This window comes from Callorhinus ursinus, unplaced genomic scaffold (genome assembly GCF_003265705.2).
Source record: "Callorhinus ursinus isolate GAN/ISIS: 27379988/994484 unplaced genomic scaffold, GSC_fseal_2.0 scaffold35, whole genome shotgun sequence".
Taxonomy (NCBI): Eukaryota; Metazoa; Chordata; class Mammalia; order Carnivora; family Otariidae; genus Callorhinus; species Callorhinus ursinus.
The window spans coordinates 4105456-4131197 of record NW_027397097.1 but is presented as its reverse complement, the minus strand read 5'-3'; the positions used below and the strand labels follow the sequence as shown (position 1 = coordinate 4131197).

At 43.5% G+C, this 25742-nt stretch overlaps 1 protein-coding gene across 5 annotated transcripts in view; it reads right to left on the bottom strand.

Moving 5' to 3' along the window:
- The window catches only part of POLD3 (DNA polymerase delta 3, accessory subunit), a 62725-nt gene extending 41758 nt beyond the window's left edge, over nt 1-20967 (bottom strand). For 2 of the 5 annotated variants that reach the window (XM_025848452.2, XM_025848454.2), the window contains exons 1-2: nt 20903-20967; nt 4468-4523 (exon numbers count right to left, since the gene is read on the bottom strand). Coding sequence is in view for 1 of the 5 variants with exons in the window: in XM_025848453.2 (XP_025704238.1) it covers nt 4468-4523; nt 6056-6115 (116 nt within the window). In the remaining 4 variants the exon portion in view is untranslated. Of the gene's footprint in view, nt 1-3499; nt 3576-4467; nt 4524-6055; nt 6211-6638; nt 6658-20902 lie in introns of those variants that run through there. The other 3 variants (XM_025848455.2, XM_025848453.2, XM_073879701.1) reach the window with 3 other exon arrangements.
- Nucleotides 20968-25742: the final 4775 nt, after the last annotated feature.

Sequence of the window (25742 nt, the reverse complement as noted above, 5' to 3'; positions counted from 1 at the left end):
CACTGCCCTCAGTGCCACCAATGATACTTAAAATGCTTTCACTATAGATAAAATTTTAAAAAGATGATGGGACACTTAAGTCTCAATTTTCTCAACTGTTAAAAGAAGTTGATAACACCCATCATATTGGACTGTTAAAAGATAATGGGAGATAAGTATTTGTGAAAATATCTACCATAGTGCTTAGTACTCACTCAACAAATATTTATTGGCGCCTATATGAGCCAGGCACTGAAGACACAATGATTGTGGCATACTGTATTTTCCAAAGATAGCTACAATTTCCATCCCACATGCTCTTCTACATTCTCCCATAGAGAGGTGGAGTCCACCCCCCCACCTTGAACCTGGGAGGGCTAGTGAGTCATTTTAACCAAAAGAATGAAGCAGACATGACACCGCTTGACTTATGACACTAGTTGGAAAAGACAATCGGCTTCTGCCTTGCTCTGGAACACTAGCTTTTGGAGTCCAGAGCTGCTATGTAAGAAGTCCAACCACCTGGAGACACCATGCTCTTGATGAAGCCCGGGCCATATAGAAAGACATACACTACACAATGTCTGATCTACAGCCCCAGCTGAAGTCCCAGCAGATGGCCAGCATCAACTGCCAGATATTTGTATAAAGATGCCCACAGGGGCACGTGGGTGGCTCAGTCGGTTAAGCGGCTGCCTTGGCTCAGGTCATGATCCCAGGGTCCTGGGATAGAGCCCCACCTTGGGCCTCTTGTTCAGTGGGGAGCCTGCTTCTCCCCTGCCTGCCGCTCCCCATGCTTGTGCTTGCTCTCTCCCTCTATAGCAACTGAAAAAAAAAAAAAAAAAAAAGATGCCCACAGATGATCAGGCCCCTGCCATTAAGGCTTCCCAGCTGAAGCACCAGACATTATGCAGCAGAGATAAACCATTCTCACTGTGCCCCGCCCAAATTCCAAACCAAAAGAATCTATGAACATAATAAAATGGTTGTTTCAAGCTGCTAAATTTTGGGATAATTTGTTTCATAGCAATAGTAATTGGAAAAGTGATCAACGTGATAAGCGTGTAACCCATTTTCATGGAGTTTATGTTCTAGTGAAGGCGGGCAGCCCTAGAAAATGTCAGATGGTAATAATTATAAAATTCTGGATCAACTGGATATCCACATGCAAAGAAATGAAACTGGACCTTTCCTTACACCATATACAAAATGATTCCTGGAAGAAATAGTGCCTCTTTACATATTTGAGGGCTTAATTTAAAATTAGCTTGAGTTGGGGGCACCTGGGTGGCTCAGTTAGTTAAGTGTCCAGCTCTTGATTTTGGCTCAGGTCATCATCTCAGGGGTGTGGGATTGAGCCCTGCACTGGGCTCTGCACTGGGCTTGGAGCCTGCCTGAGATACTCTCTCCCCCTCTTCCTCTGCACCTCTCCCCACCCCTCCCTAAAAAAAATAAAAAATAAAAATAAAATAAAATTAGCTTGAGCCAACACCTAATTTGAAAACTACAGTGTATTCTTATTGTGAGGCCTGAAGTATTTTTAAGATGTTAACAAGCACGATATGCAGAAACCTTGAATATAGTGATAATTACTGTTGTAAGAGCTAAAAACTACAAAACTCTTAGAATAAAACACAGAAGTAAATTTTCATGACCTTAGGTTGAGCAAAGCCTTCTTAGATAATATATACAAAGCACAAGCAACAAAAGATAAACAGGGGCGCCTGGCTGGCTCAATAGGTAGAGCATGTGATTCTTGACCTTGGGGTTGTGAGCTCAAGCCCCAAGCTGGGCATAGAGCTTACTTAAAAAAGATAAAAGAAATAAATTGGACTTCATCAACAATAAAAACTTTGGTGCTTCAAAAAGTACCATCAAGAAAGTGCAAAGACAACCCACAGAATAGGATAAAATTCTTGCAAATCATATATCTGATCACATGCTCACTTCGGCAGCACATACGTATTTGATCAGGGTCCTGTATCCATAAAGTAGTCTTTACAACTTAATAAGACAACCCAGTGACAAAATAGACAAAGGATTTGAACAGGTATATTTACACAAACAGCTAATAAGCACATGAAAAGATGATCAACATCATTGGTCATTATGGAAATGCAAATCAAATCAAAACCATAATACCACTTCATACCCACTAGGAGATGGCTAAAATAAAGACAGATGATAAAGAGCTGGCAAGAATGTGGAGAAATTGGAACCCCCATACCTTACTGGTAGGATTTTAAATTAGAGCAGCCACTTTAAAAAACAGCTTGGCATGAGATCTTGCCACTTGCAACGACGTGGATGGAACTGGAGGGTGTTATGCTGAGTGAAATAAGTCAATCAGAGAAAGACATGTATCATATGACCTCACTGATATGAGGAATTCTTAATCTCAGGAAACAAACTGAGGGTTGCTGGAGTGGTGGGGGTGTGGGAGGGATGGGGTGGCTGGGTGATAGACATTGGGGAGGGTTATGTGCTATGGTGAGCGCTGTGAATTGTGCAAGACTGTTGAATCACAGATCTGTACCTCTGAAACAAATAATGCAATATTTGTTAAGAAAAAAAAAAAGAAGATAGCAGGAGGGGAAGAATGAAGGGGAGTAAATCGGAGGGGGAGAACCATGAGAGACGATGGACTCTGAAAAACAAACTGAGGGTTCTAGACAGGAGGGGGATGGGAGGATGCGTTAGCCTGGTGATGGGTATTAAAGAGGGCACATTCTGCGTGCAGCACTGGGTGTTATGCACAAACAATGAATCATGGAACACTACATCAAAAACTAATGATGTAATGTATGGTGATTAACATAACAATAAAAAAATAAAAATAAAATAAAAACAGCTTGGCAGTTCCTCAAAATGTTATATATGACCCAGAAATAGGTATATATCCAAGAGAACTGAATACATATGTCCACATAAAAACTTGTATACAAATGTTCATAGTAGCATTATTCGTAATACCCAAAATGTGGAAACAACCCAAAGGTCCATCAACTGATGATGATAAATAAAATACACTATTTAAGTATGTTATGGGTTGAATTGTGTCCCTGTTCTCCCCCTTTCCCCTCCCACAAAAAGGTATGTTGAAGTCCTAACCACCAGTGCCTCAGAGTGTGACCTTCCTTGGAAAGAGGATCTTTGCAGACGTTAATTAGTTAAGATGAGGTCATACTGGAGTAGGGTGGGCTCCTAATCCAATATGACTGGTATCCTTATACGATAGCCAGGTAAAGATATGGCACACAGGAAGAATGCCATGTGACAGGAAACCAGACACTGGGGTTATGCAGCTGTAAGCCAAAGACTGCCAGCAAACCACCAGAATCTATATTCTATAAAAATTACAGGTAATCAAGGTAACTACAATAAAATTACAGGCAACTTATTTCATCCCCAGCCCTCAATATGCACCTTTAAGCCCCAACAGGCTTATATAATAATAGTTATTTCATAAACATCTGTAACCATAACAATTAGGCTTATATAGGTCCATTCTGGAAGTTACCTGAAACTCTTTGGGTTCGGGTCAGCATTGGCATTAGCAACAGAAATCTCAGAGAGTCAAAATCAGTCCAAATTCATCCCTAGGCCAAGAGTTTCAGGTCTTGAATGCATGAACATCACAGTCAAAGCCAGATTCTAGGTCTGTCAAACAGCAGTCCACATAAAGCCAAATGAACCGACTCTAGATATCAGGAATTTTCTAAGACACATGGAACATTCCCTGACTCAAAGAAAGCTCCCATGACTCAAAGAATGGGGAAAAATCAGACCATTTTTAGGAATAAAGTGAACTAAATGAGTATTTAACTTAATATATGTGCCCTCAACCTGTTCACCAATTCTTCCCCTTGGGACAGAGACAACATTTTTAAGAAATTTTGAAGTTAATTCAAAAGCTTGCCTTTTCCCTTTTGGCCTCAAGTTGCACTACAGGTTTCAGCAAGCAAAGGTGATACAGCAAAGTTCAAGAAGGGCAATGCTCGGTGCCATCCTGAACACTCCATTTTTATTTTCACTTAAATAGTTCTCCCCAGTTTTATACTCTCACACAGCTTGTGTCAAACACCTGCTGACCTCATTATGAAGGTACTTCAATAACACCCAGATGTGGGTCTAAGGAACACATATGAAAATGTAACAAAAAGATAACAGGTATATAAAACCTGAGATGTAAACAAAATTGGCTAGCCCACTTAATAAATTTGAAGTAACAAAGTGATGGTTAACCAGAAGCCAACGCTACAAATAAATCCAGTAAATGTATCACCACACATTTGTATATAAGTCCACCTGTCTCCTAAATAATAGACAAATCTAGTATACTGTAGTAAAAATAGTATTCTTTCCTATTTTCCAAGAGAAGAAAAACTTTCTAACTTCAAGGCTATCTGTAAAGTTTAAAACAAAGCAAAACAAAAAACAAACAAAACAACTCCAATGTGAGTAAAATTAGTAGTAAATTGGACTTACTGTTTGGCCTGGTTAACATGAACCCCTAGTGTATAGCTCAGCCATTTGTACGTCACCTGCAAGAAGAATGAATTGTTTTTTTAACATTAGACGATTCCAGAGTGCAGGTCAGTCCTAAGGGCTCCTAAAGATTCCCACTCTTAGATGATTATGTCTTACAAATTACAGTAGATGCCACCCTAGTTTTGCCAAGAACCATCCATCTGGGCAGGTAGGACTGAGATCTTTATCTTACAAATACTAAAAAGGCTAATTAATGCGAGAGTCTAAAAAGAAAGGCTGATTATACAAACAAAAAGCTCTCATTTTTCCTCATTCTTTGTTTTACTAGTGCCCTTTTCACATTGTGTCCTTTTTTGTGGCCACCACTGATAACTATTAAAACTCATCTAGGGGCACCTGGGTGGCTCAGTCGTTAAGCGTCTGCCTTCGGCTCAGGTCATGATCCCAGGGTCCTGGGATGGAGCCCCACATCGGGCTCCCTGCCCAGCGGGAAGCCTGCTTCTCCCTCTCCCACTCCCCCTGCTTGTGTTCCCTCTCTTGCTGTCTCTCTCTCTCTCTCTGTCAAATAAATAAATAAATAAAATCTTAAAAAAAAAATAACCTCATCCAGAAGCTAGATTACTTTGAAGTGTATGACTCATAAACTTCTAAGAAAAGTTGCAGCCATACAAACATTAATAGGCACAGGTGGTGCAGGGGCAAGGGAATGAAAGTGGATGACTACTGTATCTGCGGTTAGATTGGAATCCACTGGTATCAAGCCTTGATCTTCCGTCCATCCTTCCTTGGACTCTCCTGTCATTTGTCACTTCCTTGTATGCTCCTCATCTCTTGAAGTCTTCCAATTCTAAATGCTGAGTTTCCAATAATTAAGACTTACACAGGTGAGGCAAAGCATTAGCAAAGGAGACTAACCTAGGTTGGAAAACTGCCTATCCCTTACTAACCACAAATAAAGTTATTTGGCCCCTTTGCTTCAACTCCCATTTTTAGGGATACTTCCACGGCCCTCTGGGTGGGTCGCTGTAAACATTAAATGTAATAATGCATGTCCCAAGCTCACAGTAGGCACTCAATTATCACGGTTTGCAAAGTCCATTCACATTCATCGTCTCACTGGATCTTTCATTCCAACCCCGGGAAGCAGGTCAAGGCTATGAATACCAAATTTCCTAGAGGAGGAAACCGACTGTTGTAAGGTTAAACAAGTGGTCACCTAACCCAATTAAGGTACAATTTCCTCAACAGAAAATTTGGGATTTGAAACTCCAACCACCTTATCAGACAGGTGTAGAAACGCCTTAGAATTATTATCTACCAGTGCCCTTTCCTCCACGCCTCTCCTTCTTGGCCCCTGCTCCTTGCCAGTGCCCAGCACGCCCACCCAAGGGACGCGGACTTGCGCGCGCGCCAGAGAAATTCCCCCCGCGAGTCCTCGCTCGCCTTAGGGCACGAGACGTGGGGACTTGTCTCCCTTCGGCCAGTCCCCACCAGGCCAAGCGCAGAGGGGTCAAGGCCCCTGCCACCCTCGCCGGGCCCAGAACTCCAGTCGCATGCCCAACATTCCCCAGTCCTAGCTCCTCACGATCTTGTTCTGGTCCGTGACGAATTCGTCTATATTTTCCAGATAAAGCTGGTCCGCCATGGTGCTGCGGAGCTACGAGCCCCGCCACCACAACCGCAGCTCCCGCCGGCGGGAAACGTCTTTCCTCTCTCCCGGGTCCCGGGTCGTTTCCCACAGCAACGGATGCGACGCGCTACGGCGGCCGCCCGTGGGTCAAACTACTCTCGGAGACGGCGCAGACTCAAGTTGGGCGGAGCTAGTAGGTAGGAGAGGACGGAAGTGAGTAGCTAGGTTCGTGCGCGTGATCTGGAGGGGCTGTTTTTGGAGCCGCTGTTTCACTGCTACAACCTAATGATTAACACAGGACAAAAGACCTCATCTCTAGGAGCCACAGCCTTACCACCTGTAAATTGATAAAATAATCCTTGCCCTTTCATACCTTTATTCAAGAAAGGTTTATCAAGTACCTAGTCCAGGCTCTTCTTAGACACTCGGGACACAGCAGTGAAATCATAAAGACAGAAATAAACCAGTAATTTTAGTAGAGTGATGGCAGCTGGGATAAAGTGCTGCTTGTTGTAATTCCTCAGAATTGAGAACTTACGGATGGTTTTCCAGAAGGGATGGGCGAAGAGAAATGTTTCAGATAAAGGCAGGAGCATTTGCTGGAAAGAAAAAAAAGAGTTCGTTGGAGCTAAAATGTTGGGAGAAGAGTCCAGTGAAGGGAGGTGAGACTTGGGAGAAGGTAATTCATGCTGCACCTGTGAGGTTGTGTGAAGGGGCACAAGAACTTTATTCTCAGGAAAAGGTTTCAGGTTGGGGGATTTCAACTAAAATTTCTCCTAACAAGAGCTAAAGTACCCATAATAACTGATTTTATCATAAGCCTGTGTAGTTCAGTAGGGCAGCATGGTGGAAAATGGAGCAAGCTCCAGAGTTAGACCCTGGATTTGAATCCTGGTTTTGATCATTGTTGTGTGACCTTAAGTCAGTTATTTAACCACTGCAAGCCTGTTCACCCTATCTATAATACAGAAATAATAATAGTACCCACTTAAAAGTTTTGTTGCAACATGTACTCATTCACGACAGCAAAAGCCTACTAAGGGCCAGGCAGTGTTCTGGGTGCTGGGGATATAACCATGATTAGTAAAACACGAGAGCTTGCTCACATGTAGGTTACATTCTCATAAAGATATTTGAGGGATGGTAATGGCTTAAAATAGGATAGCGGTAGTGGAAATTGAGAGAACTGAGTGACTTAGGTTTTCTTCTTAGAGTCAGCAAAACCTGCTGATGAATTAAATCAATAGAATGTAGGAAATACAGGAATGAAGGAAAATACCTAGATTGGGAATCTAAATCTTTAGGTAAATTGTGATGCATTTGACTACCTGAGCTGTGGAAGACAGAGAAAGAGCAGATGAGAAAATTAAAGAATTCTATTTGGCCATAGTTGTAATTGAGAAAACATATATAAAACCCTCACAACATGCCTGCACACAATAAAATCAATAACAGTTGGGTTATATTTCTATACACCAGGCACACTGTACTAGGTGCTTTGAGAGGGAGATGTCACTTAATTCCTATAGCAACCCTGCAAATGGACTGTGTTTGTCCATATTTTATAGACTGGATTGCTGAGGTTTAAGAGAGGAGGGATGGATTTTCCAGGCCACAGGGTTGAGTAGTAGTGCTGGGAATGGAATTCAAGTTTCTTGTCATTGTTCCACAGGGATGGGAAGTAAGTCAAGATAATTGGCCAAAGAATCTTGACACTACTCCCCACCAAAGGGAGCAGATGATAATACTGTATAGCTGCCCCAACATGGCCCCAGATATACCAATATTAAAAAGTCACGTGACTTTTAGAAGCCAGATTAGAAGTTAACCTAGGGAGGCCTACCCAGCTTGAACATTCCTACCTCAGGGGAGAGGAGCTGAATGGAACACATGTGGACTTTAGAAATCTATTTTTATTTTAAAAAGCAAGCAAACAAACAAAAACCTGTGCTTGAATCCCAGCTTTACCACTTCCTAGCTGTGGGGCCTTAGGCAAATCACTTAACTAGTCCTCCGTTTCATGAGCTTTTTAAAAGAAGGGACAATAAAACACAGTGGTATACTAATAAATGTTTAACAATCAAATTTAAAAAGCCCTGATTTGTAGACAGCGTCTGTGGTGTATATACTCCCATCACGGCAGATTTCAAGTTCCTGATATTGATGTTACTAAACACAGAGTTAGGTAGAGACACACAATATCACACCAGTACTTCCACAATACATGCAGAATAAACAAATAACCTCAAGAGCATATATGGCAGTAAAATAATTAGGAAGCGATGATATTTGGATATTTGTTGTCTTTGTTTTTAATATGATTTAATTGTAAATTTATATAATTTAATTTTTAGCAACGGCTCTTGTGAAGAATTAATAAAAGGAAACCTAGTTTGGAGTAGACTTGGGGGGTCACTAAGGGGAGCTCTCAAGCCCTACCATTCTTTGTCAATTGCAGATCCAACAGGGCTTGTTCTGTGCCTGGGGCATTAACAATGTAAAATTAACTCATCTTATTCCAGGCATCTGTAACGTTTTCCATATTTGAAATGTAACTGGCAAATCTCCAAAAGGGAAAGGTACCACCATTTCTACCTCTACCTTAATGCTGCTTCTTAAAAAAAAAAGGACAATTCAGTCCCTGTTCCTTAAAGATGAAGCTTCACGGGCGCCTGGGTGGCTCAGTTGGTTGAGCGACTGCCTTCGGCTCAGGTCATGATCCTGGAGTCCCAGGACTGAGTCCCACATGGGGCTCCCTGCGAAGCGGGGAGTCTACTTCTCCCTCTGACCCTCTTCCCTCTCATGCTCTCTCTCTACCATTCTCTCTCTCTCTCTCAATAAATAAATAAAAATCTTAAAAAAAAACTATTAAATAAATTAAAAAAAAAAAGATGAAACTTCACATCAATGTCAAAAACAAGGACAGTTCTCCAGGAATCAGAACAACCAACCAAAGTATTTCCCGAGCAAATGAGGCCAGACAAAACTTGGGGATGGTAGTGTCAGCTGATACCAGAAGTGGGAGCCAGAGGATCAAGATTCTTCAGCCTTCATGCTTCCAAGACATTGATGTTAGAAATAGAAGACTGACCCTCCTATTTCCTCCTTTTCATTCCCACTTCATCCCAGAGATGATTGGCATCAGAAAATCTAATGATTGTGACAGGGCATTGGATGGGAAATCTAGACTGGACCCAATATGGGGGAGAAAACGAGGAGTGGTCAACTTATATGCAGGCAGAAGCCCCAGTCTGAGAGTAGGGGAAAGAGGCCAAGCCTCTGACCAGGAAAGGGGGCCTGTGGGAGCAGCTCAGGAGCCCTACCAGCTAGCTGAGATACAGGGCTGCCACAAGTCTCTGAGGGATAGCATTTCAGGAAGGAGAACCAGTCAGAAGGAATACAAGACTAAGAATTATGGTTTAGGGAACACATAACTGTCCATGGGTCATTCCAGAGTCCTGGGGACCCAGAACTTATTAACACCAAGGTATTTAGCATTAGATCATTCATCAAGTATGTTTCAAGGCCTCCTGTCTGTTGGGCCCTGTGTGACTATTGGGAACACAGCATGGTCTTCATCTCTGAGAATTTAGTCTGTGGGGAGTAAACAGCTGCCCTGTGAGGGAAGCACAGGTTGCCATGGAAACCTGGCAAAGGCAACTAACTCAACCGGGGGATCAGAAGAAATGTGGGGAAAACTGTATTTAGGTATCCAGGACTAGATGGCATATATCCTTTCACTTTAGGTGAAATATATAACAAATGAAATCAGAGTTCTGTCATTGTTACAGCTTCTAACATGCACAACAATCTGATATAAAAAGAGCTACTTTATGAGAACATGTGTACCTTGCGCAGACTGTCTTGTGGAATGTACAGCTATCAAGGCCAGGACACATCAACCTTCTTGACAGCTGGGGAGGCAAGAGCCCAGGGAAGGCTAAAATAACATGCTGTTCTAACACACCTTATCAGTTCTATAAAAGTCAATGTAAAACCCCTCAGTTACCAAAACAAAGTGGGTGAGCCAAGAGGGCACTCAGACGCTGGTTCTCCTGTTTCCCACCCACTGCCGCCCCACCACACACACACATACCCCCAGCCCACGCTTGCACCTCAGTCTGTTTATTTCTCAGCTCAATCACCAAAAGGTTCACGTTGCCACCTTTGTTGCCTCAGACACACAGAAAAAGAGCAGGAAGATCCCCTCCACACACGATCTCCTCCACACACTCCCATCTTGCAATTGCTTTGTATATTATTTTCCTTTCCCCATCCCCTTGGGGGCTGGAAGGATGCTTTGGAGGAGTGTGTGTCCATATTTTTGCTGTAAACATCTTTGCTGCAAGCATTTTGGCCACATAAAAAGGCAATTTTGCCATAAAAGATAAAATCACAAAAAATAAAAGAGGGACATTCATTAAAAAGGACATAATTAAAAATGAATAACAGGGGCGCCTGGGTGGCTCAGTTGGTTGAGCGACTGCCTTCGGCTCAGGTCATGATCCCAGGGGCCCGGGATCTAGTCCTGCATCAGGCTCCCTGCTCGGTGGGAAGCCTGCTTCTCCCTCTCCCACTCCCCCTGCTTGTGTTCCCTCTCTCGCTGTGTCTCTCTCTATCAAATAAATAAATAAAATCTTTAAAAATAAATAAATAAATAAAAATGAATAACAAAATTAAAAAGACCTTATGGCAAAATACGAAATATTTGAATACATTCAAAATGTATAGTGTAGATTCATGTCAGTACTGCGTAAATAACTGATTTTATTTTGCGGATTATACCTAAGCATTTGTCTTCAAAGTCTTTCATTCACAGTATTATACTTTTTTTTTTTTTTTGCTTGTTGATTCATCTCACCGGACATCAAATGTTTTTTGCTAAAGTTTCTTCCTTCATGAAGAGAAGTATCCGTTTTCAAAGAGTAGGATGCATATCTGTAATTGAATTTTGTATGGCTGTTGTGAAAGCCTTCTACGCTGTTGTTTGTTCTACGCAATATGTTTGACATATTGCCACATGTCCATTGATAGACATTACAAAATTCTATGGGAAATGTGGGTTCAAACCCCTGTGCCACTGTATAGACCATTGTGAGGGCTAAGATTCATTTAATGTAAAAATGGGAGTACTGCGTTAATGGAGAAATGAAACCAAATTCAACCAGTGGATGAAACCAACAAACTGTCAAAACAACCAACTAGTTATTTTTTTCTTTTGTAGCAATATTGCCTTATAGCCAATCAGTTACGTGACAAAGATGCTTATGGCAAAATTACCTACAACCAGAGGGGTGATGGTAAAAGTGAAGATAATTAGAAATTGGTTATGGGAAGTTTTGTCCTAAGCACATTATTTCTGAATTATTAAATCGGGGGTGGGAAGGGGGCGGTGAGGGAGGCTTGGCATTCAGGGCTAGTAAGAAACATGATCCTTCTCTAGAGACCATTTCTCTCTGGCCCCCAGCACTGCTGGTTGGGAAGACTTCCTGAGGAAATGTCATGTGACCTCAGCTTTGGTATAGAGTGAAGGAGGGGCAAAGGCCATTCTAGACCCAGCGGATGTAGTAGCTGCTCTCTTTGCCTCCTTGTCTCTCTCCTGGCATCACTGCTTCTCTCTCTGAGACTATTCTGTTTGGCTTTGGCTTAATCACAGTTTCTACTTCCTCATGGTTTTAGTTTGAACACAGCCATAAGTTACCAGGGCTCAACCACACCACTACCTCCAGCTTTTCCCCGCACCGTTACAGATGCTCTTGACAATTCCCATTCTGTAATTCCTAAATGGTTGAGCCTGGTTTGCTCAGCTTATCTCAGGGCTTTTTTTTTTTTTTTTTAAGATTTTATTTATTTATTTTTTTGAGAGAGTGAGAGTGAGAGAGAGAGGGAGCACATGAGAGGGGGGAGGGTCAGAGGGAGAAGCAGACTCCCCACTGAGCAGGGAGCCTGATGCGGGACTCGATCCCGGGACTCCAGGATCATGACCTGAGCTGAAGGCAGTCGCTCAACCAACTGAGCCACCCAGGCGCCCTCAGGGTTTGGTCTTTTAAATCTCCGGTTATCAGGGCACCTGGGTGGTTCAGTTTGTTAAGTGTCTGACTCTTGATTTTGGCTTAGGTCATGATCTCGGGGTCATGAAATTGAGCCCCACATCAGGCTCCATGCTGCTTAAGATTCTCCCTCTGCTCCTCCCCCCCCCAAACAAACAAATAAATAAATCTAGCTCAGAGTATCAGTATCTTTTTGAGGATACTGAGCAGCCATGGACAGGTTCCTCTTGGACAGGTGCTCCTTTACTTCTTCCTCAATCACTCTTTGAATTCTGTCTATGAGCCCACTATATACATGAGATATAGTAGAATACAAGATGCTCAGATGCAGAGTTAGACTGGGGATCCACAACATCTAGATGGGCCTTCAGAGGAGAGTAGATCACCCAGGGACAGAGCTGAAGGCAGAACCCTAGGGAACATCCACAGATAAGGGACATACAAAGAAGCAAAGTCTTGAAAAGGGAACTGAGAGAGAGGAGGAGGACTGGGAGGGCTCAGTGTGGAAACAAAAGAAGTGAGTTTGAAGGAGGGAGTGTGCAACAGTGTCAAATGCTTCCCCAAAATGGTGTTAGGTAGGGGTTGAAAGGAAAGCATTGGATTAGGCAGTCAGGAGACCTCTGATGACGTGGACCCCAGGAGCAAGAGGCACAAAAGCGAGATGGCAGTGAGTTGGGAGGGTAAAAAAGTAAGAAGGAGAACTAAAGATGGAGGGTAAAGACAACTCTGGCCGATTAACTATGTGGGAATGGGGAAATGGTTGGGAGTGAGGGTGGTCATGAAACTTCACAACATATCTACCCAAGCAATAGGGGTGGGAGGTGGTAGTGGGCATTTGTCTTAGAAAAAAGTATGACAGGCATTCTGGGGTCTTTTCTGTCTGGACTGTCCTCAGTAGAGATCCCTCAGAAACTTCAGGCTAGAATCTGCAGAAAAAGGGCATATGGTAGATCCTCAGCTCCCACAGAATGGAAATTTCTTAAAACTATTTCATCCTTGGATTCCCAGCAGCCAGAGTGGCCACAGCTGGCACAGGGTAGGCCCTTAGCAAATATGCATTGACTGGTAACTGAATGGTTGAATGAATCAATGGATGGATAAAACTGAATTAAATATTGTTCTGTTCTATAATCCCTTTTGTTGATCTACAGAATATTGTTTGTAGAAGGTGTTGTCTACCTTCCCTTCCACCACTCAAACAATTACATAGTCTGTTATCACAGTGAGCATTGCTGATAAACTAACTGGGGAAATCCAGCTTCCTTCAAAGGACCAGTGATCAGAAATGACATGGGGTTAGGGGTGCTTTTACGGACAAAAGTTAGGACCAAGCATAGGTCCTAAACAGGCTTGAGAGCTGCAGAGAGTACTGCTGCTGGACCCCAAATGGAGGCTTCATACATTCCTATATACATAAACTTCATACACAGGGTTTTATCTAGTAAATTTCATCTAGTAAATACTCCATGGATTGACTAACTTGAATTATCTTACATTTCAATATTTTCTCCCAAGACTCTGGAGTAAAAAACGAAATTAAGTGGTAAACTTCACCCAAACAAATTCTCCTCATTTCCCCTTTCTCTGTCCATGAGGAGATGGCTCCATCACACCTTTGATTTCCCTGTACCTGTCCAATTTCAGGACATCTTTATCATTGGTCTGTTTTTAACTTGTTTTTCTACTTATTAAGGAAATTCATGTTCATCTTCATCTTCTGCAGCCTCATCTCTGTTCCAATCTGCACCATGGTCCATCTTTAACACCAGTTCCAGGATATTTCTTTTTCTTTTCTTTTCTTTTCTTTTTTTGTTAGAAAGTGGGGAGGAGACAGGGAGAGGGAAAGAGAGAATCCCAAGCAGGCTCCATGCCCAGCTCAGAGCCCAGTGAGGGGGCTCGATCTCACAACCCTGAGATCATGACCTGAGCAGAAATCAAGAGTTGGACGCTTAACCGACTGAGCCACCCAGGTGCCCCCAGGATGATGTTTTTAAAACATAGATCTGAGGATGTTACCCCCTACTTAAAACAACAACCCAATATTAGAATGCTTCCATCACCCCCAAAATATTCCCGCGTGCCTTCATTCCCCACTTACACAAGCAATCCCTGTTCCCATCCCCAACTCCGGGTAATCACTTATCTGTTCTCTGTCTTTGTAATTTTGTCTTTTAATATAGACGGAACCTACAACGTGTAGTTATTTGTGTTTGGCTTCTGTTATGGGATGAATTGTGTCCCCCCACCCCAAGCCCAATTATATATTGAAGTCCTAACCCCCAGTGCCTCAGAATGTGATTGTATTTGGAGATAAGGTTTTTAAGTTAAAATGAGGTTATTGGGGTGGACCTTAATCCAATAAGACTTGTATCTGTGTAAGAAGAGTTAATTCAGACAACATACACAATTAGAGGAGAGCCCAAGTGAAAACACAGGCTTAGCAGAACAGCCTCATGGAAGGAGCCATTGTTCAGATGGGTATACTACAGATGAAAAAGTTAAAGTCCCAGATGTTTAGTGATTTTCTCCAAGCTCACACACCAGAAAATAACTGAACTTGGGACTCACATTGGGACTTCTTAACCCCCATCCAGGCTAGGATTCCTGATAGACTCCTGGGGGGAGAAGATTGGGTGTGGGGAAGGGCATTATTCAGTGTCCACATGGGGACAGAGTGCCTCGTGTCTGGTCTCATTATGAAGCCAAACTTGGCTGGAGTTAATGAATGACCAAATTGAAGTTTTATAAAAATTAATCTGGTAGCATAAAGTATTACTCATTGGTGGACACTGGTAGTCCCACCCCTTCATTCTGTGGATCCCATGTCTCCCCATGTCCGTTTCTTTTCCGTCCTGTTTTCTCAAATCACTTTTTCTCATTTTCTTACCTTAGCCCTTGCCCCATTCCTAGAGCTCTGTAACAGCCTCCAACTTCCTTTGGTATCTCCTGCTCCAACCTTTCTCCTTTCCCCACATCCTTCTCTAGCCACACTTTGGGCTCTGTGCCAGTACACCCCTGATGCTTACCAAACGACAGATTCTATTCATGGATTTTACCCAGGAGCTGGCTAGGCGGCTTCTGGGTATTGGGAAGAAAGACCTCCCTTGCCTCAGGCACCCAACCATAAAACAAGGGGCCCAGGACAAGACCTTCCAGATCTGACCCTTTCAGAGGGTGGTGCTCAAACCCTAATAAAGGACTGACAGGTATGTACGGTCACTGAGCAGGAGATGGCAGAGTCGCCATTCCTTCTGTCATCTCCCATTAGGAGGCGCTGGTACTCCTTCTCACGGGAAGAGTAACAATGACTATAGGATCTCAACAACACTAATTAGAAAACACTATGTGGGTCAATCTTTAAATTGAATTCATTGGGGCGCCTAGGTGGCTCAGTTGGTTAAGCAACTGCCTTCGGCTCAGGTTATGATCCTGGAGTCCCGGGATCGAGCCCTGCATTGGGTTCCCTGCTCAATAGGGAGTCTGCTTCTCCCTCTGACCCTCTCCCCTCCTCCCTCTCCCCTCCTCCCTCTCGTGCTCTCTCTCTCAAGTAAATAAATAAAATCTTTAAAAAAAATTGAATTCATTGCCTGAATTTAAAGAACAGGGGATTTTATATTAAAAATCATATTTCAGGTCTTATTTTTAATCCAAACATCTAGCTGCCATCTTCTGCCAAGGATATTTTGCCATTGGTCAAAGTACTTGCTCTGTTATTTTTCTTAAACCTTATTGTTGTAAGTGAAATATTTCTTGGCCATGTATTCAACAGAAGGAAGAAAGAGCTAGAATGAGAGGACCACAAGTTTCAGGAAAAGAGGGGGAAAGAACCGAGTTTTTGTGAAAAGGAAGTAAGCACAGTGTTGCCTGTGTTGAAAGAATACAACCTGAAATGCCATTATGAAAATAAAGCAAAATAAGAACTAAGAAGAATATGGAAAAAATGTGAGATGAAAAAGCAACAAAATGGAAGAAAGGACTAAAACATCAACAGAATTTATTCTTTTTAATGCAGATAAACGTTTCTGCTATAAACTGTAATTAAGAGGGAATAAATTATAAGTGAGTAAAATAGAACAGAATAAGTAAAACAGTAGCACCTTACAGAGGCTGTAGGCATTTGAGATTCTGTCTAATTCAATCTCTTCCCCCAGGATGGGCTAGTTGAGGCCCAGAGATATTAGGTAAACTGTTCAAGATCACAAAGGTAGGAAGTGGCAAAGCTGGGAATAGAAATCATGTCTTTGGACTTTATATCCTCTGCTTCTTCCATATATCCTACAGCCACAGAGCTTGACAAACACTTGTTGAATTGATGAAAGGGAAGCATAGTATAAAGGGAAGAACTTAAATTGTGATGGGGTGTCCTAGATTCTAGTCCTAGATGTGCCAGTGACAGGCTGTGTGACCTAGGGCAAGTCACTTTCTCTCTTTGGATCTCAATATCCACATTATAGTATAGAGAAAGCTTAAACTTGAAACTTAGAAGGTCAGTTGGGAAGTGTGTCCCAGTAGCCAACAATAACCGTTTTGTCTTGGGGTTAAGAACTTGGCCCCAAGGGAAAGGAGTAGAAACCTCATAGTTATAAAGAAGAGAAATCAACTCTGGCTGATTTGAACAAGAAATAAATTTGTTAGGATGAATTTCTATAGCTCAGAGAGTCACCAGAAAGGCTGAAGAATCAGGCTCAAAAAATGGGCTGAAAATGAAAGCATATATCCACACGGATACTTGTACACAAATGTTTATAGTGGTATTATTCATTCTGGCCAAAAAGTAGAAAAGGCCCAAATGTCTATCAACTAATGACTGAATAAACAAGATCTGGAACACAGTGGAATATTATTCAGTCATAAAAAAGGAAGGAATTAGGGCGCCTGGGTGGCTCAGTTGGTTGAGCAACTGCCTTCGGCTCAGGTCATGATCCTGGAGTCCCGGGATCAAGTCCCACATTGGGCTTCCTGCTCAGCGGGGAGTCTGCTTCTCCCTCTGACCCTCTTCCCTCTCATGCTTTCTATCTCTCATTCTCTCTCTGAAATAAATAAATAAATAAAATCTTTAAAAAAAAAAAGGAATGAATTACTAACACAAGATACAGCATAGATGAACCTTGAAAAAACTGTGCTAAAGGAAATAAGCCAGTCACAAATGACTACATACTATGTGATTCCATTCCTATGAAAGGAATAGGGAAATCTATAGACAGAAAGTAGATTAGCAGTTGCTCAGGGCTGAGGAGGGGGACGGGGAGGGGGAAGCAGGAGGGGTGGGAGTGATACTTAAAGAGCACGAGGTTTCTTCTAGAGATGATAAAAATGTCCTAAAATCGTCTATGGTGAGAGTTGCACATATCTATGAATAATCTAGAAAATGAATTGTATATTCTAAATGGGTGAATTGTATGGCATGTGAACTATATCTCAATAAAGGTATGAGAACAATTGGCAGAAGCAAAGGGAGTCAGGGCAGGTACAACCTCATTCTTGATCTATCATGCTACAGAACCGATTCAATAAGGACACCGCTGCTGCTTCTACCCATGCCCTGAGCACTGGACCCAGAGGCCACCACTCACTCTACTGGGGTTGCTGCCCTGAAACCTGGATGTTGCCGCCACTGCCCCCACCACTGCCAAACTCTCCACCATCCCTGCTTCTTTGCAATACAAGCATCTTATTCTAAGTTCCAGGAGAATGTACCTGATTGATAGGGTCTAAATCATCTATGCACACCCTAGCTGTAAGGGAGGGCTGGAAAGCAGATTTCTGGCCTTTTTTACTTCTATAATAGGAGACAACATCTGCCTTTCTCCAAGAATCCAAGAGAATTCTCCACCTATAAGAAAGGGGTTTAGGGTTGGGCAAGTGAGAAAACCAACCAACCAAGGAACAAACAAAAATAAAAAATCAAGCCTCTATACATATATATAATCCCAGTTAAAATGCAGGTATTTCAGATTAACCTGTCCTTCAAATATTCATTCATGTATGCTTACAGTCACTGTAAGCGCTTACTAAGTACCTAAAAACTCTTTTGCTGGTGCTATGCTAAGCTCTGTGGAATCAAATAAAACATCGACCTCGCATTCAAGCAGTGAGCAGAAGAAAAAATGGAGTGTTACAGGTCTCAGGCTAAAAGTATAAGGAGGGAAATAGGGGCACAAACAAGGGATTAGTCAATTCTCCTTGGGGAGAAGGTTAGAAAGTCTTTGTTGAGAAGAATCTTTGGGGAGAAACTCAAAAGGTGGGTTGGTAAAATAAATAAATAAATAAATAAAATTCAATTTTTAAAAAGTGTGTTGGTGTCTTGCTAAGCAGAAGAAAGGAAATCAGGGCATGGACCAGCCAAGTGCATTAGGTGAAACCATGGACAACACTATGGTGAAGGCTTTGGGTGTGAGACCGCACAGCAAGAGAGGGCTGGACAGGTCCCCAGGGGCCAGATCATAAGGGGCCAAAGAGTTCAGACCATTATGGACTTCCCTCTTTTCCACAGAGAGCTATTGAAGGATATTTTATTTCAAAACATCATTTTGATGCTGTGTAGAGGATAAACTGGAGGAGAGAGTATTGCAAAGAGGTCAGTGAGCAGGCAGCTGCCATAGTCTAGACTTTGGATGACAGAAGAGAACTAGGGTGGTAGCGGCGGCAATGGAGAGGGACAGAGATGGATATGAACAAGGAGAAGCTGAGTAGACCTTGTCAGAATTGCTTAAGTGATAACAGGACCCTGACAACTCAACTGTCCCATCTACACACTCACCCACTCATGCCCCAACATGTACCGATATGTATGTGCTGGGGGTGCAGCAATGGCTCCCACTTCCGAGGGGTTCTGTCTAGAGAGAACAGGCATCTCAATAGGCAGTTATAAAGAGCACGGTGGCTGCTGGAAGCCTGCTGGCTAGAAGATGCTGTGGGGGCATTGTGACTAGGGAGTTCAAGGAGGACTTCACCCAGATTTGAGACCTTTTTTTAAAAGATCAAGAGGAGGGGCACCTGAGTGTCTCAGTCGTTAAGCGTCTGCCTTCAGCTCAAGTCATGATCCCAGGGTCCTGGGATTGAGCCCCGCATCGGGCTCCCCGCTCAGAGGGAAGCCTGCTTCTCCCTCTCCCACTGCCCCTGCTTGTGTTCCCTCTCTCGCTGTGTCTTTCTCTGTCAAATACATAAATAAAATCTTTGAAAAAATAAAAGATCAAGAGGAGTTAGCCAAAAAGAAAAAGCTGGAAAGAGGCATTGCAGCTGGAGAGAAGAGCATGTATGGAGCCATGAAAAGGTGCCTTGTAGATCTCCAACTATAGGAGTGTAACAGACCAAGGGCCCCAGGTAGAGTCCACCGCTCTGTTTGTGCTGATACCACACCTGCTTTAAGCGGCTACCAGCCAAGAACTGTGTGCAGCAGGGAAACTCATCATGACAGCCCAACCTTTAGAAGTGGTCTAAGACACTTTCCACCCAACCTTCCCTCCCCTTCTGCTTACTTAGGGTCAGACTTGCATGGAGGATTTATGGTTCAACTAACCTCTCCCTTCTCATTTTTTTTTTCTCATGTTGCTATATGAGTAAAATCCTTTCATGTTTAATCCCCTCTCGGCTCTGCTTCTTGGAAGACCTGGATTAACACACCTGTGTAAAAGCCCAAATTCTTTAAGAACTCTGGGCTTCACGCTAGATGAACTCACAACAGTTGGGATACCTTTAGTAAGGTCTATTGAGACAAAATAAAATTTAGAGTTTCGGGGTGTTTGGCCTAGAGGCATGGAGAAAGAGGAGAAGGGTTGGGATAACAAAGAAGTGTAATTGTTTTGGGCTGCTGAGTTTTGGGACCTTTTCATGTTTGGAGAGGTCCCCATCTTAAGAGATTGACAGAGCCAGCTTCCCATTAGAGAAACTGAAAAGGCCAGACTTGATTTCCCAGCAACCCCTGCCGCTAAGGCTCGGCACATAACCTAAGTAAGCCCTGCCAGTCAGATGGACCCTCCTTAGGCTGACCATGAATTGGAAGCTAGTGAGGCAAAGAAGCAGGGGTATATGCAGAATCAGTGTGAGCCACGGCTGGCAGCAAAGGCAGCAGCTATAGTGGTAGAGTCCGGGGTCTGGCACTGGTCATCTTGATGGTGCAGGCAGTGGAACCCACTCCCTAGAGCAGTGGCTATCACGCGTTCACTGGGCCAGGTCTATGAATTTGGGAGTTCATCCTGGGGTGAAAGCTTCTCTGGCCCTCCAAGAGATTCTGTGAGCTACCTAATATCCCTTCAACAATTCCTTTTCTGTTTTTTGTTTGTTTTAAAGATTTGCTTCTTTATTATTTTAGAGTGCACGTGTGCACAAAGTAGGGGTAGGCAGAGGGAAAAGGAGAGAGAAAATTTCAAGCAGACTCCCCACTGAGCGGGGTACCCAACATGGGGCTCAATCCCAGGACCCTGAGATCATGACCTGAGCTGAAATCAAGAGTCAGACGCTGAACCAACTGAGCCACCCAGGCGCCCTTCCTTTTCTGTTTAAATAAGCCAGAATGTGGTTCATGTTTGCAGGAAAGAATTCTTCTTAATAAAGGTAAGAAGAAATAGGAGCTATCAGCAGCCTCAATGAACAAGGATGGAGAAGGGTAGTAGGACAATGTGATATGATGTGAAAATCCTTAAGCTCTGCAGCTTAATTTGTATCCTAGCCCTTCACTTATGTATCAGTTAGCTCAGGCTGCTGTAACAAAATACTGTAAAATGGCTAGTTTAAACAAACATTGATTTCTCACAGTTCTGGAAGCTAAGAGGTCCAGTGAGAGCCTCTCTCTAGTTTGCAGATTGTCACCTTCTTGTGGCATCCTCACGTGATGCACAGAGAGAGAGAGCTCTAGTCTCTTCTTATAAGGGTACTAATCCTTTATAAGGAGCTCCACCTTTATGACCTCATCTAAACCTAATTACCTCCCAAAGGCTCCACCTCCAAAAGCCATCACAATGGGGATTAGGACTTCAACATATGAATTTGGGGGGACACATTCAGTCCATAGCAACCTATTAGCCAAGTGACCTTGAGTAAGTCACTTATCTTTCTGAGCTTCAGTTATCTTACCTGTAAAATGGGGTTATTGAGTTTTACCTCCCTCATAGGGCTATTGTAAAGATTAACTGAGAAAATAGGTTTGAAAATGCTTTGTAAATATAAAATGAGCTTTACGAATGTTTACAATTTATCTCAACAGTGCTTAACACAAAATGTGGCAAACAGACAGTGCTCTTTAAATGTTTGAAGTAAGGGGGTGCCTGGGTGGCTAAGTCAGTTAAGCATCTGACTCTTGATTATGGCTCAGTTCATGATCTCAGGGCCCTGGGATTGAGCCCCTGCCTTGAGCCCCGCCTATGGCTCCAAACTCAGCGGGGAGTCTCCTTGAGGATTCCCTTCTTCTCTCGGCAACCCCCCCCCCACTCTCCAGCATGCTCTCTCTCTCTCTCTCTCTCTAAAATAAATAAATCTTTAAAAAGAATGTTTGAGGTAAGAGAAAAGAATAACAATTATCGTAGGAGCAATTACAGCGTACCAGCCACTTTGATAAATGCTTCATCAGCATTATCTTCCCAATAGCCCAAGGTGACCAGCCTTCCTGGTTTGCCTGGGTGCGACTCTGTGGGTTTAGCACTGAAAGACCCACATGGGAATCCCGAGACATAGGTTTGAGTATCGTGCCCATTTTACACATTAGGAAAATGAGGCTTAGAGAGACTGGGCAACATGTCCCAAATCACATTTAGTAAATGGCAAAGTCAAAATTTGAACCCAGATCTGTCCAGGAGGAAACATGGGAGGAGAAGCGTCTTCAAAGCAGATCAAAATCCTGCTCTTTAGCTGCATGACTCCATCTCAAGCCCAGTCTGGTCTTAAGGGCTGACATTGGGAGGTTGCCCAGAAAAGGCCCAAAGCTAGCCCAGCCCCAGGTCACCTGTTCCTCTAGGGCTGTCCCTGGCAGGTCTTTGTTTTGCTTTTTACTTCATAGAAACTCTCCTGTTTCTATAGGGTAATTAAGCCCTCATGCCTTATCCTGTTTATATTTTGCCTTTGTGTTTTGTTTGGCTTGTGAATGAAAGAACAATCAACCTTGCTAATCCAAACCACTTGACCCCTTAAAGCAGGTGTTTTTGGGTCTTGAGCAATAGCATGACTATCAATACTGATGGAGGTGGGGCTTTCTGTGCCCAGCCAGGGTCAGAAGTAAAGTGTTTCTCAGATGCTGATGAGTAAATTTTGCTTGGGGTACAGAGGAAGGGCAGTCAGGAGGGAAAGAAAGCCTGGTTAATCTCAGGATTGTACTTCCTTTCTGCTCTGATACATCTGTAGTTGCCCCATTTTACCTCCCATCAGTTCATCCTATGCTGTGCCTTTGGATCTAGAGTCAGGGGGCTGGCATAAGTCCCCCAGCTTTGCCACTAGTGAAGTGTGTGACCTAGACCATCTTCCCTCTCTGAGCTTCAGTTTTCTCATCTGTCAAATGGGGGAATCAGATTAGCAGATTAGGTACTTCCCTAGGGGTCCTTGTGGTGTTGACACTCTAGGACGCTGTAATGATACATATCATTGAACTGCTTCTGAAAGCAGGTTCTGGACTGGTGGGGTGTATGTGTGTGTGCATATGTGTGCATGAGAGTTGGAGTGTGAGTGAGGATGTGTGACTGTGTGAATGTGCATGTGGGTTGTTCTCAAAAACATATACTCAGGGCTTGCTTGAAGTTCTAGCTCTGGTCAAAGTCCTGCATCCCACCCCTGCCTAACTCTCCTGAATTGCTTTTCCAGACTCAGCTCTCCCATATCGTGGAAGTAAAAGCATTTCTTCTGGTAGACAGCACCGTGGACCAGAATGAGCACTAACTCTGGAGTCAGACTTGGGTTTGAATCCCGACTCCACCCTGTACCTGGTATGTAGTTTTCAGCAAATTATTTACCTAAGCTTAAATTTCATCAATGGTAACAAGGAGTGAATAGTTAGTCCTAGCTCAAAACAGTTAGAGGCTGGAATGACACAAGTATGCCAAGTACCTGGCTTAGAACCTAACACATGAGACACTCTCAATCAGGACCCGTTGTGCAATTTACGGGGCCCAGTGCAAAATGAAAACATGGGCTTCTTGTTCAGAAATTATCAAGAATTTGAAGATGGCAACAGTAGAGCATTAAACCAAGCATGAGACCCTTTTAAGCATAGGCCCTGGCACCTATAAAGGTCATATTGTTAACTTTCTCCCAGGCAGGTTAGCTCAGCTGTTGGGAGAAGAGTGATGGATGGAAGGTAATGTCACAGGTAAGGATCCCCAAATAACTGAGCAAGCCAAAATTGCTTGGAAATCTCTTCCATCTCCACCCCTTCCCTGAAACTACCCTGGCCATGGGAAGGCATAGATGAAGGTCAAAGCAGGTGACTCACTTGCTTCCTTAACCACCGAGAATATTTTTCCCACTCTGTGAATTCAGCCTTCCTCCCTCCCAGACACTGAGACTTAGCTTAGGATAAGACATCATGCATCCTTTCCCAAAGAGTCAATCTTCATTTCTTATACCTCTTTTACGTCACCTAAGTCCTTCTGGATCCTCTGGAAAGGAACTGAGGGCCTGGGGCCCAATGACAAGGAAGGATTTTCTGAGGGAGGTCACTGTCTGCTGGGCGGAAGGGACCCTCCAGACCAGAGTATTGCTGAACACTTAGAAGCTGGGAAGTCAGCCAGTGTTTCATCTTTTGTTTTTTCCTCCTGGGGCTTCCTGTCCCAGAGGTGGATGGACAGGGGTCATGCAGGACTTCCTGATCGCTACAAATAAACTTTTCCATTGTCGTTGGTCAGGGAGCACTTCCAGTCCAGACAGACCAGATTAATGGGCAGTAGCAGAGAGGGATGGCAATGCTGCCTTCAGAGAAGGCTCAGCCCTAGTTCCATCAAAGGTCCCAGCAAGAGGAGGCTATGCTCTGCTGGGGTGGAAAGGGTGGTCATGGGGGAGGCCAGGACTGACTGCCCATGGGAGTGGAGGGGCTGGTGAATGGGAAGTGGGTAGGGAGAAGAATTAGAGAATGTGAGGGCTGGAAGGGCCCTCAAAGGCCATCTAGTTTGTTCTTTTCTGACTCCCAGTGCCCAGAACAGTTCCAGGCACATAGTAGAGGCTCAATAATCATTTACTGAATAAATGTGTGAATCTACTCCAGCATCTTCATTTAACTGACCCAGGGAAGCAAGGTCTAGAATGGAAAAGAAAGTTTCCCAAGGACACAGTAAGTCAGACTAGAGCTCAGAGTTCCTGAATCCCACACCAGTGGTCTTTCTCCTGAATAGCCATCAGTGCATGGGGCAAGGGGTATATTCTCCTCCTTCCTTAAGCTAAGGGAGATAGGAGACTTCCAGAAAAACCACTCAGAGAGCTTGACATGTGACTCTAGAGTTTGGGGATCATAAGACATAATTTGACATGTTTGAGGAACTTAGTCATGAGAGACCGAATGAAACTTGTAGGACAGGGACATCTGGGTGCCTCAGTCAGTAAAGCGTCTACCTTCAGCTCAGGTCATGATCCCTGGGTCCTGGGATGGAGCCCCACACTGGGCTCCTGCTTAGTGGGGAGTCTGCTTCTCCCCCTCCCTCTCCTCCTCCCTACCCTGCTCATACTCTCTTTCAAATAAATAAATACCTTAAAAAAAAAAAAAGAAACTTGTAGGACAAAGAGAGAGATGGTTGTGCTGAGAGCAAACTGTTCTCCCACTGGCCATGGGACAAAGACAGGTGTGTCCTAAAGACTGATGTTGACTTAGAAGAAGGGAGTTGACTGGGATCTTCTTAAGAGTGACCTGCCCTCAAAGAAGGAGGAGGGCACTGTGATCCCAACAAAGAGGATGGACTGCTAGAAACTCAGGAGCTAACCTAGAGGAGAGGCCTTGCTTTGTCAAGGGAAGTCCAGGTAGAGGCTCTAGGGCAGGATCTCCAAAAGACCTGCTAAAGCCTTCCAAAGAGAAAGAATTGGTTTAGGACATCTGACCCACCCTACACAGCAGCAGCTGATGCCTTGTGTTCCTCATCTTCTCCCTTCCTTGGAGCCAGAGATGGATATACCTTGAAACTAACAAAGCTTGTGTCTCAGAGCCCCTCCCTTGCATGGGCCCCTTTAGGCCCCTTTATAATTTTAAATTCTTTTTCTTAAAGAGTATATTCGTTTTCTATTGATGTATAACAAATCACCCCAAGTGTAGCAACTTAAAGCAACACAGATTTATTATCTCAGTTTCTGTATGCTGGAAGTCTGCACAAGGTATGATTCAATTCTCTGCCCAGTATCTCACCAGGCTAAATTCAAGGTGTTGGTCAGGTCTGGGGCTCAGGGTCCTCTTTCAAGCTCTGATTATTGGCAGAATTCAGTTGCTTATGATTGTAGGACTGAGGTTCCCATTTTCCTGCCAACTATCACCTGGAGACCACTCTGAGCTCCTAGAGGCCACTCCCAGTACTTTGCCTTGTGACCCCCTGTTATGTACTGAATGTTTGTGTCTCCCTCCCCTCCCCAAAATTCATATGTTGAAGTCCTAACCTCCAATGTGAGGTAATATTTGGAAATGGAGCCTCTGGGAG